At 39.0% G+C, this 17,749-nt stretch overlaps 1 protein-coding gene across 1 annotated transcript in view; it reads left to right on the top strand.

Annotated features, from left to right (window-relative positions):
- The window catches only part of LOC107573397 (protein inscuteable homolog), a 78,005-nt gene that overhangs the window by 37,678 nt on the left and 22,578 nt on the right, over positions 1-17,749 (top strand). Inside the window, exons 4-6 of the mRNA XM_016259835.1 lie at positions 3,211-3,263; positions 3,373-3,496; positions 5,485-5,598. Coding sequence (XP_016115321.1) covers positions 3,211-3,263; positions 3,373-3,496; positions 5,485-5,598 — 291 coding nt within the window. The remainder of the gene's footprint in view (positions 1-3,210; positions 3,264-3,372; positions 3,497-5,484; positions 5,599-17,749) is intronic.

Below are 17,749 nucleotides of genomic sequence, written 5' to 3'. Positions count from 1 at the left end.
GAGTTGTCTAACATGGAAGGGGGGGGGGGGGGTCTCTCCTCGACCACCACCAGTGTGCAGCATCCACCTGGATGATGCGATGGCAGCCACAGGACAATGCCGCCAGTACGCTCACCACACACTAGCTACAGGTGCAGAGGAGAGAGAGAGACAGAGCCAATCAAGTAGATGGGGATTATTAGGAGGATAATACATTATCACAATGTCCAACATTAAAGAATGGTTCTTTAAATCATGTGTGTTGTTGAGGAGAGTGTACAGGTAGTGATCAGATGCACCATTTAAGACTGCTGGACCAGAAAACAGGTGAAAAAATCCCATAGACTCACACTGAAGAAGTCCTCATTTACACAAAAAAAATCATTATATTTTAGATGTAACCTATGGTTAAAGATTATTATTATGGTTAAAGATAATCCAGAATGCTGCAGCAAAAGTAGTCTTTAATGAGCTGAAAAGAGCACAAGACACATCTCTGTTCATCAATTTGCACTGGCAACCAATAGCAGCTCACATAAATTCAAGGCATTGATGTTTGCCTACAAAACAACCACTGGCTCTGCACCCCTTTACCTAAATACAATTCTTCAGAATGATGTGCCCTCCAGAAGCTTGCATTATGCAAGTGAATGGCACATTATAGTACTGTCCCAAAGAGGCACAAAATCACTCACTGACTTTCACCTTAATTGTTCTCTTTTTAATTCTTATAAAAACTTCACCCTCTAACACTAACACTCTATTCTATTTATATTCTATCTACTTGATGCCCTTAATTTATTTTATATAAAAACTCGACCCTCTAACTGTCACAACTGCTATTCTGGAGGAACGAAGGAGCTCGGAGACGAAGGAGTTGAAAGAAAACTTTAATAGTCCGAACTGGGGGAAAACAAAGGGTAGCCAGGATACACACACACGTAGCATCGGAATAAGACATTTAACACAGCATGCTAGACACAGGAAACACTGGGCTTAAGTACATGACTAAACAAGGGGATGACGAAACACACCTGTACTCAATGAAACACAATAGGAACAGGAACAGGAAGGAAACCAAATATGGGCATGTCCCACACGAGGGAAATCTAGGTCATGGAAGGCACATGGGAAGAAAAACACAACACATACAGTCCATATTTCTGACATATCGCCCCCTCCCAGAAGGCGCGTCCTCGCACCGAAGAAACAACAGAAGGAGGGATGGTTGGGAACTTGGGAGAAGGCTCAGGAGGAGGACGGACACCCAGGAGGGGGCCGGCGGACAGAGTCCAGGGAGGTGATGATGGAGGGAGGAGCCAAGGAGGAAACAGGAGGGACTTGGAGCACGCGGCGCCAGGGGGGACCCAGGCCACAGCCATAATGAAATGGGGGAAGTCGTGGCCTAATGGTTAGAGAGTCGGACTCGTAACCCAAAGGTTGCGGGTTCGAGTCACGTCCCGGCAGGGATTGTAGGTGGGGGGAGTGAATGTACAGCACTCTCTTCCACCTTCAATACCACGACTGAGGTGCCCTTGAGCAAGGCACCGAACCCCCAACTGCTCCCCGGGCGCCGCAGCATAAATGGCTGCCCACTGCTCCGGGTGTGTGTTCACGGTGTGTGTGTGTTCACTGCTGTGTGTGCACTTTGGATGGGATAAATGCAGAGCACTAATTCCAAGTATGGGTCACCATACTTGTCCACATATCACGTCACTTTTCACTAATGGCGACCCATGGTGGAGGGAGGAGGGAGGAGCCATGGAGGAGGAAGGGCTGACAACTCCAGGGGGGCAACCAACGGCGGCGGAGCAGGTGGCGGAGGAGCCCGGGGTGGAGACGGAGAGGGGGTACGCTCTCCAGGCACTGGATGATTGCCTCCCTCCAGCACAGTCCCGTGGTGTCTGGGAGGTCGAAAGGGCGGTAGTAGTTGGCCCCAATCCAGAACAGGGAGTTCAGCGCAGCGTCGTCGAACACCGTTAAAATGACGAGCTGGCTGAACTCCACAGCATACTCCAAGAGGAAAAGGTCCTTGCGGGTGAGGGAGGTAAACTTTACAGCAAGGGCATCCATGGGGCACACGGGGAAAACAGAAAACAAACACTGAACAACGCAAATAAACTATTTAGTCGGTGCTGTGTTCTGTCACAACTGCTACTGTGGAGGAACGAAGGAGCTTTTACTAGTCCAAACTGGGGGAAAACACAGGGTAACCAGGAGACACGCACACGTAGCATCGGGATAAGACGTTTAACACAGCACGCTGGACACAGGAAACACTGGGCTTAAGTACACAACTAAACTAAGACTTTTTCAGATTGCACAGTTTCCATAGTTTTATTTGTTGTCAGATTACAGATTAGGTTGTCATTCAATTTAGGTGTTTGTCATTTAATTATCATTGGTTTCTAAGAGTATTTAAGTTCATGCTTGTTGCCCTTTCAGTTTGTCGGGTACTGTTATGTCTACACATTGGTCGTCTCTGCTCAACGTTGGTGTTCAATTATCTTGTGGATTCATTAAAGATTGTTTGGATTCATTGTATCTTCCTTGTAATTTCTGAACTATATGCAACCAGAACTGTGACTCTAACACTAGCGTTCTCTATTCTATTTGTATTCTATCTACTTGTTTTCTTTTATTTATTATAAAAAAGCTTGACCCGCTAAAGCTAGCACTCTCTATTCTATTTATATTCTATCTACTTAAAAAAGTTTTGACCCTCTAACATTAGTGTTCTCTTTTCAATCTACATGTTTTCTTATTATTTATTTATTGTGGAAAAAACTTGATCCTCCAACAGAGTTCTCTATTCTTTTTCTATTCTGCTTGTTTTCTTTTAATTTATTATAAAAAATGTATAATCATAACTTGACCCTCTAACACTAGCTCCCTCTATTCTATTTCTATTCTATCTACTTTTCATTCTTTTGATTTATAAAAAATAAAAATAAAAAACTGTGGTACTGCATTAGACTAACTGGGACTTGTCACAGACCTTACATGTTGTTGCTCTTTTGTTGGTTTGATTGTTTCTGTTGTCCTCATTTGTAAGTTGCTTTGTGTAAAAGAGTCTGCTAAATGATGTAAATGTGAATGTAAGATTATTCTCAACAACAAAAAAATACAAATCCAAATTGTGTAGTTTATATTCACACCTTGCAAAATGTTTTACTCAATATTTTAAAGTACTGAATGTTTGATTTTCTTTGTGCTCATCTCTCATGGCAGTATGAGAAATCACTGCTGGAGAAGTGCATGGAGCTGAATGTCATTACTGAGAGGTGAAGAACTCAACACACCGTCTCACAGCATCTTACACCTATTTTCATTATCTTGAAGTTCTCATAGTGAAGATCAAATCACGTATAACTGACAGTGTTTACTCCTCAGGTGTCTTCATACTGAGGATGAATACTTCCTCAAATCCATGAAGGAGGCCATTCACGAGATCCTTACTGATGTCAGTGACTCCTTTAGCCATATGATTGACATGGCACTGGCCAATGAGATACAGGTGAGCGTAGGCTTATACTACATGATGCTAAGATGTTGCTTAAATATATCTACACATGGGTCTATAAATACAGGTGCATCTCAATAAATTAGAATGTCGTGGAAAAGTTCATTTATTTCAGTAATTCAACTCAAATTGTGAAACTCGTGTATTAAATAAATTCAATGCACACAGACTGAAGTAGTTTAAGTCTGGTTCTTTTAATTGTGATGATTTTGGCTCACATTTAACAAAAACCCACCAATTCACTATCTCAACAAATTAGAATACTTCATAAGACCAATAAAAAAAAACATTTTTAGTGAATTGTTGGCCTTCTGGAAAATGAAATCAGCATCTTCAAAAAGCTGGTCAGCAGAAGGAAGCATGAAGTGCTCCAAAATTTCTTGGTAAACGGGTGCAGTGACGTTGGTTTTCAAAAAACACAATGGACCAACACCAGCAGATGACATTGCACCCCAAATCATCACAGACTGTGGAAACTTAACACTGGACTTCAAGCAACTTGGGCTATGAGCTTCTCCACCCTTCCTCCAGACTCTAGGACCTTGGTTTCCAAATGAAATACAAAACTTGCTCTCATCTGAAAAGAGGACTTTGGACCACTGGGCAACAGTCCAGTTCTTCTCCTTAGCCCAGGTAAGACGCCTCTGACGTTGTCTGTGGTTCAGGAGTGGCTTAACAAGAGGAATACGACAACTGTAGCCAAATTCCTTGACACGTCTGTGTGTGGTGGCTCTTGATGCCTTGACCCCAGCCTCAATCTATTCCTTGTGAAGTTCACTCAAATTCTTGAATCTATTTTGCTTGACAATCCTCATAAGGCTGTGGTTCTCTCGGTTGGTTGTGCATCTTTTTCTTTCACACTTTTTCCTTCCACTCAACTTTGTTAACATGCTTGGATACAGCACTCTGTGAACAGCCAGCTTCTTTGGCAATGAATGTTTGTGGCTTACCCTCCTTGTGAAGGGTGTCAATGATTGTCTTCTGGACAACTGTCAGATCAGCAGTCTTCCCCATGATTGTGTAGCCTAGTGAACCAAACTGAGAGACCATTTTGAAGGCTCAGGAAACCTTTGTAGGTGTTTTGAGTTGATTAGCTGATTGGCATGTCACCATATTCTAATTTGTTGAGATAGTGAATTGGTGGGTTTTTGTTAAATGTGAGCCAAAATCATCACAATTAAAAGAACCAAAGACTTAAACTACTTCAGTCTGTGTGCATTTAATTGATTTAATAGACAAGTTTCACAATTTGAGTTGAATTACTGAAATAAATGAACTTTTCCACGACATTCTAATTTATTGAGATGCACCTGTAGGTCTTCACTGATCATTATTGAATTTTAATTTGCTTCAGTTAGTATTCATTAATTATTCCTAAACAATAACAAGTGATTTTAACATTCAACCTAAAACTGCAGTTTTAATGTTATGAAGTTTAACAGGACAACCTGATTTTACTCGCTGCCACAATGTGAAATTTCTTGCTGTGATAAACTGGTCAGATTACAACAAAGATTTTACAACCACAACAAAAAGTCTGTGTTCAATATTATTTTATTAAGTATAATAAAGGCAAAATAGTCTTCTCACTATAAACTACACTCAAAGGAATTTGATAAAAATGTTTTAATGTGACACTAAGTAAATATGGTTGACAATTATTTCATTGTTTGTTTATTCACACTAACATCTTGAAATAAAAAAACCTTGATGTCATTATTATTATTTGTAGTAGCAGTAGTAGTAGTAGTAGTAGTAGTAGAAAGCCATTTTATTGTTTTGAAGTCTATTTTGTTGTCAATTTTTTAATGTAAATAGATAAAGATGTCTGAATCTACATTTTACTGATGGCAGTTAGAACATATCATATAGGTTTGCTTTACAATTATATTGAAACATTAAGTGAAATCTACTCTGGTCTACAGAAATATAACTAGAAAGTTGACAATCATTAGTGACATTTAATTGTCTTTTTTTCACAGATTTTGATTTGTCAGATTGAAGATTCTGATAATGTTTTTGCCATCAGTACTGCCATCAGTAACTTGCTGTCTTTAACTCAGGACGGGCCGCAGCTCTGCAGCATCATTGCTAAGGTAGGTGAACACACACACACACACACACATACACACTCACTCACTTGTTTTTATGTCATTAGAATGACTATCCATAGACATAATGATTTTATACTGAAATAATCATATTTCCCCCCTAACCCTGCATTTTAACATTTCACTGGGCCCTGCTGTGGTCATGTGATCAGCTACTTCTGGAATCTCTCATCTTATATAATGCTTTCACTCCACTGCATTTGTTCACAATAAAATGCAAATTTGTTCCAGCTCAGCCAGATTAGATGGAGATCATATTTATTTATTTATTTAGTCATTTAGCAGACGCTTTTATCCAAAGTGACTTACAAATGAGGACAACAGAAGCAATCAATTGTAGTATTAAAACAACTAAAACCATCCAAAACTAAAAGCTAAAACTTTATAAATACTACTTATACACATTTTAAAAATAAAGAAATTAAATAAAAATGACAAATGCATACAACAAAATTTCAAAACTTAACATTTAAATGAAAAACTAAAAATAAAGCTAAAAATAATTCAAAATATTAAAGAACAAAAGGTATAAGAGTATAATAATGATGCTAACATAACACTAAGCCAAACACCAAAAATAACAACTACATATACAGTATGTGTATGTACAACCATACACACACATTTATAAATTCAATATATATATTATTTCATTTCCATTTAGTTTGTTGAAGTATTAAAATAACTCAAATTAAATAAAACTAAAACTTAATAAAAGACCTATACAGACATAATAAATTGTTATTTATTTCAAATTATGAAATAAATAACAAATACAAATAATACAAATCAAACGACAGTAGTTTATCAGTAATCCTAAAAAATAACACTGCCAAACTTACTTGCTAAAAAACAACAACTTACTTACACATAGTAAGAAATGGTTATAAAAACTGAAACAGAAGTGAAACAAGTAGTAGGAAAGAGGAGAGATAAAAAGCTATACTTATCCTTTGTCGGTGTCCCTGTGGACATATATTTTTCTCATATGTGGTTTATACCGCACATTTGTTTCAGATGGATTCATTTCAGGGTACTAACTCTGTTTTCCAAGCCATTTCATTAGGGATTTTTTTTACTTGGTTTATTGAAGTCTGTTCTTAGTGGTAAGGTCCCCTTCGTGGTAGTGGGCATATATATATATATATATACTGTATATATACAATTTTCTATATCCACTATGTGTGTATATATATCTATATATATATATATATTATATTATATTCCGACATATATTTTTCTCATATGTGGTTTATACCGCACATTTGTTTCAGATGGATTCATTTCAGGGTACTAACTCTGTTTTCCAAGCCATTTCATTAGGGATTTTTTTACTTGGTTTATTGAAGTCTGTTCTTAGTGGTAAGGTCCCCTTCGTGGTAGTGGGCATATATATATATATATATACTGTATATATACAATTTTCTATATCCACTATGTGTGTATATATATCTATATATATATATATATTATATTATATTCCTCAAGAATTTGACGGTATTTTGCCCCATCCATTTTTCCTTCTATCCTCACAAATGCTCCAGTCCCTGCTGCAGAGAAATACCCATAACAGGATATCACCACCTCCATGCTTTACTTGAGGAATGCTGTTATTTGGATGGTGAGCTGTATTGGATTTCCGCCAGACACATCTGCCTCAGAATCTTCAAGGTGCATTTTGGCAAAGCTCAGTTGTGACTGCATGTGGCCTTTCTTGAGGAGTGGCTTTTTTTTCTTGCAACCTTCCTGTAACAAAGTTCATAGATCGGGAAGAAGGAGGTGGAAACCGGCGAACATTTAAATATAAAACTTTAAATAATAAATAAACAAACACAAAAAGCGGCAGCCTCTCATGGACAACTGCCACATAAAACATAATAAAACCACAACACAAATAGTCCAGGCCTGGTCCTCTCTCGTCCTTCACTGTCATAACTCCTCCTTTTATCCTTCCGGAGCTCCTCCGTGGGACTAGAGACCGGTGAGTGGTGCAGGTGTCGCTCATTATCATTTACTCCACCGGTCTCACTATGCTCCCACGGCTCTCGGCCCTGCACCACTTGTCACATACCCCCATCACCCCTCGCAGGATGGGGGGTACGGCAGCGAGTCCTCCGTTCCCTGCTCCTCCCCAATCATGGCGGATGGCAGCAGGCTCCGGCCTCCCAGTAAATGGCGCCGACTCCTCTGCTCCCTCTCGGATGGCAGGAGCATGCCAGCAAGCTCTCCATCCCACCCATTGAACAATCGCTCCAGCAGCACCACCTCGGGCAGCCACCGGCGGTCTCCACTCCTTCCTGCTGCCCGATCTCCTCAGCACAGTGTAACGGTGGTTGTCTTGTCCAAAAAAATATAACAAAAGTTAACAAACACACACAAAAAACACATTATTTGAACCAGGAACCGAACCCGGGTCACCCGTGTGATAAAGCTATCCGCAAGACCATTCTTAACAATGATTGCACTCAGACTTTACTTTACTCTCCGAAAGTCTCAAAAAGAAAAAAAAAAAAAACACAATCAGTTATTAATGTTCGGGCACCAGAAAAGTATATCCCTGCCACATCTTTATATTCATTTCATTCATCCTGGATAGAACATCAGACAAACAAAACCATCCACTACATACAATAGAGTTAACGATAGAACAAAGGCAACAATACAGGAAAAGTTGTATGCAACTTTCTTTCTTTTTAATGAGGTATCGTTAATATAATATGCACAAGTTTTTAGAGCTCTAAACATCACAATTCCACTTATAGAAAAATAATCGAATCAGTTATTAATGTTCGGGCACCAGAAAAGTATATACCTGCCACGTCTTTATATTCATTTCATTCATCCTGGATAGAACATCAGACAAACAAAACCATCCACTACATACAATAGAGTTAACGATAGAACAAAGGCAACAATACAGGAAAAGTTATATGCAACTTTCTTTCTTTTTAATGAGGTATCGTTAATATAATATGCACAAGTTTTTAGAGCTCTAAACATCACAATTCCACTTATAGAAAAATAATCAAACAAAACAAACCAAAACAAAAATCAAAACAGCACTTTTTAAATATGCAGAAATTATTGCAATGAATGTATGTGTGACTATGATTAGAGCAAACACTGACCAAGCTGGCAGCATGGGTGACTAAGAGTGACTCGGGAACATCGGCGGCGTCAGCCTGTCTTGGCTCCTTCCTTTTTTTCAGCTCCAAGTCACCGATTTTGGGAGTAAGGTGCGAAATTCCAGTTCAATCCCAGAATTTACAAAGAGGCATTTGCCGGCCAAGAGAAATGCCCGTTAGCAACAGACTAAACAGGTAGCACCACCTCCTCTCCACCATCCCCGGAAACACACACTTCGAAAGATCCACCCACAAGGACTGCCTCCAAAGGGAATGTAACACACGTCTCAATGTGCCTACTCATACTACGCTCTTAAAGTATGTACTCTTTTGGTGAATAAAAAGTACACACTTTTGAGTGTGTAGTAGAAGAGTAGGCAAGCTTTGGGACATACTATCACGTCACACAATTGCGTCTTTAAAGGACCGCTCTGTCGCACCTGTTTCACGCACCCTATCACTGTAAACTGGCCTGTCAATCATCTTGTCACAGTTAACATCCTCCACATTTCCTTTCATTTAACTTCCTAACGTACTGGAGAGAAAAGAAGTAGCTCATTGATTTGCCAGTCACGGGTCTTTCATGCGGAGAACTCTGCTCATATTTTCTGCATAATGATGCATTTAAAAGTTAACGACCAAATGGATGTTTATAAAAATTCACATTGCTTTTGCAGATGGAATATAACACGGATAACAATAAATAAATATTTTTTACCAGGGGCCTGTACCATTAAGCCAGATTAGCTGGCTAGCCAGGTAAGTTTCAGTCTAGTATGCACCAATCCTGGCTTTTAGGTACCATGAAAGTGGCTTGGCTTTTAGCAGCGTTCATTGCCATAGTAACTTACACTACACGGCTAACCTGCTCCGGGGCAGGTTATGTTCTGAGTTAGAGAGCTCAAACTGAAATTGCACCAATCAGATGTGAGCAAAGTGACGCATATCTAACACAAAAAAAAGTCACTCCCCCAGTTTAACTTGCTCCAAATTAAAGGTCACTAGTACTAAAAAAAATTCTAGCTTTAATGATAATTACTTTATTGATTTATATAAGTACACAATTTATATTATTCCATTACACACAAGCAATTTTAGATTAACAGTTATTATAAATAATTTATTTTCAATGAGTGTTAATATATACAGATTGTATGTAATATAAATAAGCTGTAGAATCAATAGATAATGCTTTAAAAATGACTATGTGACCTTACATGTTCGAGTCTCTATCGCTGTATATAACAAGTTTCACTTTTGATTGCACTGATAAAGCAAGATCATGTATTTTATTTGTCCTCTTTCACGAACAAGTACTTTTTTCATTGTAAATGCATTTAAATTCATCATATTCTTCAATCTCTTAACCTTTAGCAAAACCATTAACGTTTATCCAAGGCTCGTGATTGGCCGTTCACCAGTGATGTCACACATTCATGTACACGTGCTCTACAAACTCAGGATCAAAGCCTGAGTTGACAAAGAAAGTTGATGATCAGCATCATGGTACCAACAAAGCTGGATTGGAGTGGTTCTAATCTCGAAACTATTCCTTTAACTCTGAATTTGTTCATCTACCATCATGGTACAGGCCCTAGGTTAAACGTTGATTATTAGTAACTCAAACCCCTTTATGTAAACCTCTCTACCTAACCGTCGATCGCGTGCATCCACCACGTTTGTAGTTTTTCTAACGCATTTTATTCGTGTTTGTAGTTCTGGACCAAATCCTTCACCAAAGCGCAATGGATTGTGGGCAATTTTAGCCATTAGAGTGTGCACGGATCCACCCTTACTTTTTACTTTTACTTTTAGTCATTTAGCAGACGCTTTTATCCAAAGTGACTTACAAATAAGAAAAAGTAATTAAAACTAAAAGATAAAACTCTATAAATACTATATATACACACACATTTAAGAAAATAAAAGAAATTAAATAAAAATTACAAATGCATACAACAACATTTCAAAACTAAACATTTAAATGAAACCAAGAAAATAAAGCTAAAAACAATTCAAAATATTAAAAGAACAAAAGGTATGAGTATAATAATGATTCTAACATAACACTAAGCCAAACACCAAAAAACTACTAACTTACATGTGTATGTACAGCCACACACATATACATGTACATATATACTGTATATATAAATACATTATTATTTCATTTCCATTTTGTATGTTGAAGTACTGAAATAACTCAAATTAAATAAAACTTAAAACTTAATAAAAAGTCTATATAGACATAATACAAAACTAATAAAATGGCAACATTACTACAACTGTAACTAAAACAGATAACTAATACAAATCAAACTACATTAGTTTATCAGTAATCCTAAAGAAAAATAACACTGAGCCACATGCTACATGCAACACACATGCTAAAATAAAAATAAATAAAAATAAATTAAGAAAACTTCAAAAATCGATTTGAAATAGTAGACCATCTGGGGACTTTTGACATACTCTTTTCAACATACTATGCTTTGGGACACACTTATTCTAATCTCACATACTATTTAGGATGGATAGTATGAACATTGAGACGCAGGGACAGATTCTGGTCAGTCGAACCTCTCTAAAGTCTCTAAACCTCGCCTTATATGTATACTCCTCCTCTTAATTGGTCCTCGCCTCCAATCGTAATGTATTTTAGTTGGAGGGTGGTGACAGAGAAAATGAAAGTAAACAAAGGGGCAGTACGGAAAATATCTGTGATGCCACAACCACGATCCCCCTCAACAGCGAGGGCTCTCTGACAGCGTGTCCCTCCTTTCTCCCGGGTTTTGGCAACCGATGTAACATAGTTTGTTGATCGGTAAAAGAAGGAGGCGGGAACCGGCGAACATTTAAACATAAAACTTTAAAGATGACAATAATATACCCAATGACCTGAAGGATCATGTGTGTTCATTCAAAGAAAGGTTTTCCTATTAATTAATTAGCAAAGACAAGTCCTTGCCTTGTGGATTTTCCCTATGGGCAAGGAAGCTATTTTCTTCACCTAAATTCCAGGAGGTCGTAAATGTATTGGGTGTCAGGGTTACCATGGAACCAGGGGCCTGTTCGGCTTCCTGGGGTGTTACAGAGTATTTGTTAAATCTAGCTAACAAAATATATATTGTGTGTTTGAGTGGTCCAGACGCTACATAGGCATTGATAAATCCTTTGAAAAATTGGTTTTGTATCCATCTCCTGACATGTGCCTGTCCACAACTTTAATCTGGAGATCTTTTGACAGTGCCTTACCCATTGTTGATTGTTTGCTTCAGTTGCACTACTATGGACTGAAATGCTCCAGGAAAGCTCTTTTCATGCTGAGCTAATAAAAATTAGCACAGCTGATCACAGTTGAAAGTCAAATAGCTTTGTGTGTCATTGAGAGTGGCTTTGTGACACCTGATTGAGATTGCAAGTCATTTCTAGAAGAAAGCATCCAATTTCCTTGATCTTGCAAACAGAGGAGAGGATTGACTTGATGAGAGGAATCTGTTGTGAAGTGGGTATGTAGGTTTTTTCTGGCAGCAGTGGCGGGCAGTCCGGCAGAGCTGGCTCAGTAGCAGCAGCCTCGGTGATCCTCTCGTCCAGGGTCCACTGGATAGGACTGACAATTTGCTTGGACGGTAGAATGCAATATAAAAAATTCTCGGAATGAATTCTCTTCAGTTGCATACAGGTGGGTAGCTTAACCCCTTTGGAGTTCTTTGGCCCTGGATGACAGGTGATGGTAAAGTTAAACCAGGCGAATAAGAGAGCCCCCCTGTCTTGGATTTAGCCGTTTGGTAACTTGCAGATATTCCAGGTTGCAGTGATCAGTTAGAACCAGAAATGGATGACGGGCTCCCTGCAGCCAGTGCTGCCACTCCTCGAGAGCTTGTTTGATGGCCAGAAGCTCTCGATTGCCAATTTCGAAGTTTTGTTCCGCCGTAGAGAGTTTCCTTGAAAAATAAGCACATGGATGGAGACAAGCTTGCTGAAAAGTGTTACTCTACGCGACATTTGCAGTGCAGCAGGGATGACGTGAAGAAGATACCGAAACTTGACAGTGATTTTATTGAGAGATCGTAATCAGTGCAGGGCTGCAAGCCACCATCTTTATTGGCCACAAAAAAAAGCAGGAAGCAGCAGGGGAAGTTGATGGACAGATGTATCATTGTTTCAGGGTCCCATACCAACATGATCTCATGAGAATTCGTATGTATTTTACGTAAAATGTGGTACTACAAAACGTACATTTACTTACATTTGCACAGACACTGAAACATACAGCCTGACGTATTGACGACAGCTAAAGCGTAAATTATTTATGTATGAACAACTTCACAGACTTACAAATGAATCCTTATGAATATTGAAATCGCTGCATTAACATTAACAATAACAGTTTATTTTGTATTCAGTCATATTTATGGCATTATGTTTTCAGTTGCATTATTAAATGAAGTTTACTCATTTACTTAATATGAGTGTGAGTGAGTGAGTGAAGTGACGTGTAGCCAAGTATGGTGACCCATACTCGGAATTTGTGCTCTGCATTTAACCCATCTAAGTGCACACACACCATGAACACACACACGGAGCAGTGAAATGATAACTTTTCGTTCTGTTCTGTGTGATTTCTGCTGCCAACTCGTTTCAAAGAATACATAATGATAAACAAGTCTACACATAAAACCCTTAAAATGAATAACATTTCTGCAATCGTTTAACCATTACTTATCATGTAATATTTACTTTATTTGCCATGGGACACAAAAGGCATTTTCTCCAACATGCTGTGACTGAAAATAGTACCATAAAATACACCAAAAAAACACAACATAATTACAAAAGGAATCAATTTTATTTGTGCGCTGTAATCCAAATCATCAGAAACCATACAAATGCGAGGATCAGTCCTAAACTCAAGCCTTTATTTAGCGATTTGCATCTCCATCTTGAGCGTGAAGGCCGTGAGCATCAATACCCGCACTGATGGACTTGTTAAAAATATAAAAATGGCCACTTCAAGAATCTTTATGATAGGTTTTACGTCATGCTCATTGGCTCTCGCCTGCTTTGTCACAGATTGTGACATGTGTTTCTGGTGAGGTGTGTTTAAATGAGAAATGCGTGCCATCATGGAGTGGATCAGGATAAAAATCTGGATAATATTTTCAGTGATTAGCAACTTCAATTCTGCTATGCACCTCACACAAAACTTGTATCCCATTAGAGATGACTGCGACTGCAATGCATCGTCATTTGGACTTGTTTTGGTACTGCGATAAATAAATGGACATTTTTGCGATAAATAAATAATTGTCATTGCACTTATCTTTCTGTCATGTTTTTTTTTGGCTGCAATATAACAAAGAGTGAAAAATTTAAGGGGGTCTGAATACTTTCCGTACCCACTGTATATTTAAGAAATGGTTATGGGTTAGGTTTAGAGGTAGGAGTGATATTAGCGACTCAAAATATCTATTTTTAATGCTATATTGTTACTAAAATGGTAATTTCCCTGCATATTTTGGTCTATGACATTTTATATCTTTTTATATTCGCTATAAAATGGGTAGGTTTAGGGGTAGGTTAAGGGGTCTAAAAATCTAAATCGCTAAAATGATAAAAATGCGTTGATACAAATATGATATAAAAGTCTTTTTAGCTGTAAATACATAGAAATAAATGCTGTAATATGTCCAAATTGTAAGTTTCAGCATCAATCAAAATATATAAAAATCTATGTTTTGTGCTTGCAAATTTTACTTACTAATACCTACGTACAAACAATGAGACCGGGCTGCCCATACATGTACTCCTCCATAACTTGCTGATCAGGTATGGAAACTGGATAGATTTTTCCTCTGGGCACTGGTTCACCAGGAATCAGGTTGATAGCACAGTCTCATGGTCTATGAGGTGATAATTTTGAGGCTCGTCTCTGGAAGACATCATGAAAGTGGGCATAACAGGCCAGAATATCCACAGATTGTTTGTTCAATGGGCTTTCAATGGATGTGGAAAATACCGGTAATACTGCTGGACTTGGTCTTTTCAAGAGAGGTAGGAATGGAAAGCATGTTGCATGGCAGGTGGAGCCCGACTTCAGGATGTCACCGTTGTTCCAGGAAATCACAGGATTATGCCAGACAAGCCAGGGGCACCCTAGAATAACGTCAGTGGTGGACTTCTCCAGGACCAGAAGTGTGATAGTCAAGCCAAGACAAGTCTTTGACACAATACAGATTGTGTCAAAGCAACTGTACAGCATTAATTAGGAAAAGAGTAATGAAAATAGTAATAATGCAAAATGACAATAGTAAACACTCAATTTTCAGTTAAAGGCAGTTCATCACTGAATTCAGTGATGTCATTATCCAGCTCAGTCCAGTTTAAATAGTATCTGTACAATCAAGTCGACGATATCGCTGGAAATTAAGTGTCCCCAACTAAGCAAGCCAGAGGCGACAGCGGCAAGGAACCAAAACTACACAGCAGTGTAAGGCCATGTGAAGTCACCTTTACTTATATAGCGCTTTTAACAATACAGATTGTGTCAAAGCAACTTTACAGCATTAAATAGAAAAATAGTGTGTCAATAATGCAAAATGACAATAGTAAACACTCAATTTTCAGTTAAAGGCAGTTCATCACTGAATTCAGTGATGTCATTATCCAGCTCAGTCCAGTTTAAATAGTATCTGTACAATCAAGTCGACGATATCGCTGGAAATTAAGTGTCCCCAACTAAGCAAGCCAGAGGCGACAGCGGCAAGGAACCAAAACTACATCGGTGACAGAATGGAGAAAAAACCTTGGGAGAAACCAAGCTCAGACAGGGGGCCAGTTCTCCTCTGGCCAGACGAACCAGCAGTTCAACTCCAGGCTGCAGCAAAGTCACATTGTGCAGAGGACTCTGCACCGGTGGCCGTCTAGGAGACAAGGTCTTCACTGGGGATCTGTCTCTGGGGCTCATCTAGTTGTCCTGATCTCCGCTGACATTCAGGGCTGTCGAGGTCCTCTCTAGGTGCTGATCCACCATCTGGACTGGATACGTACTGGATCCGGGTTACTGCAGTGACCATCTGATCTGGATACAGACTGGATCTGTTGGCTACGGTGACCTCGGAATAAGAAAGAAACAGACTAATATTAGCGAAGATGACATTCTTCTAACGATGTAGCAAGTACATCGGGTGTTATGGGAAGTGTTCCCGGTTCCAGTTGTTCCAATTAATGCAGCCTAAAAATCCTTTAACAGATTTGAATATTAGAAATGTGTTAGTGTGTTATGTGTAAGCCAGGCTAAAGAGATGGATCTTTAACCTAGATTTAAACTGACAGAGTGTGTCTGCCTCCCGAACAATGTTAGGTAGGTTATTCCAGAGTTTGGGCGCTAAATAGGTAAAGGATCTGCCGCCCACAGTTGATTTTGATATTCTAGGTATTATCAAATTGCCAGAGTTTTGAGAACGCCGCGGACATGGAGGACTATAATGCAATAAGAGCTCGTTCAATACCACTACTGAGTTGAGACCCTTGAGCAAGAACCGAACCCCAAGTGCTCCCCAGGAAATATGGCTGCCCACTGCTCCGGTGTGTGTTCACGGTGTGTGTGTTCACTACTTACTGTTGTGTGTTTGCACTGCTGTGTGGATGGGTTAAATGCAGAGCACAAATTCCGAGTATGGGACACCATACTTGACCACGTCCTTTCTTTTCCTTCCTTTTCCTTAATCTCAGGTACTCTCTGTCAGAAGATCAAGTTTAAGTTTTTGGCTGACTGAAAGTCGAGTAAAGTGTTGAGTGTAAAAGAGACATCAAAGCTTTAGAGTGGTAGCCAGGGGTTTACTGAAGGCAGGGAAACAACATTCACCACTGGTAGTGGTGGTCATATGGGACACGCTGATTTAACATGTCCTTCAGCTCCACAGCACAAGCATAGGTGCTGAGAAATGAAATGCAGCAACTTGCATTGGTTCCAACTCTGGTTCTGGAGAAGCTGATGGTTGCTATTCTTGAGAGTTACTCATGTAACAGGCGACCCGGAATGAGAGCTGGATGAATTGTTGGTGTGAATCCATGGTGTTATCGTAAGCTGCTAGTTGCAACTGTGATGATATACAGTAAGCAGTGCTGGGTTGTTCTATCCACTTGCAGCGGCCAGAATCCTGAAAGTGAATAATCAAGTGTATCATTATTTCCTTGACAAATTTTGATGAGCTTTTAACTTGCTGTGGTATCGTAAGCAGGTCTTCCAGACATCTTGTGGAACTGCGTGAAGAATGCATCAAGTGACTGCATAACTAAGCCACCCTAATTCCAATTAAATTCTGTACACAGAATAAAAGATATTAGAAAAAGATTTGAGCTCTTTCTGCTGAGAAGCACTGCATTTCCAATGCTAGGGACCATTGGAGTAGGAAGCCATTACAGTCCTCCACTGAATCAGAGTAGGGCACTGGATTGAAGTAGATGAAGTAGTTCCTGGGGCCCATTTCAATAAGGAGGTTCAACCAACAGTTGAAACTTAAACTCTGAATTGACTTACCCTGAGATGGGAAACTCTGAGTTTTCAGGTTCAGAACAGCTGAATTGAGTTAGTTCAATCAACTCTGAGGAGGCTGACTCTGAGTTTAGCGCGTGCACCATGACTATGAAAAGCCATGATCAATGGAGTTCCGAAATTATGATTCACCATAGCACCAGCACCCGACAAAAAGATGTCTGCATACTTCCGAGTCAATACTTAACATTAATTCTTAATCACTGTTATTATATCAAAAGTAAAATGTTGCAGAACTGTAAGTTATTGAACTAATATAAATTTTCATGGTATCCCACAGGCAAAAGTATAAAAAAATAATACAATCAGGTAAAAGGTTCATTAGGTGTAGGCTTCATTCCTGTACAAACATTTGACATATTAAATAAATATCATTCAGTGTCTGTTTCAATGTAGACACTGTGCACTTAATTTAGATTCCAAAATGATCACTAAGAAAAGCATTTTTGCAGCG

The sequence above is a fragment of the Sinocyclocheilus grahami genome, unplaced genomic scaffold, assembly GCF_001515645.1.
Source record: "Sinocyclocheilus grahami isolate Dianchi unplaced genomic scaffold, SAMN03320097.WGS_v1.1 scaffold1931.1, whole genome shotgun sequence".
NCBI classification, from domain to species: domain Eukaryota; kingdom Metazoa; phylum Chordata; class Actinopteri; order Cypriniformes; family Cyprinidae; genus Sinocyclocheilus; species Sinocyclocheilus grahami.
The sequence above is the reverse complement of the archived record's forward strand: the minus strand, read 5'-3'. Positions and strand labels throughout refer to the sequence as shown.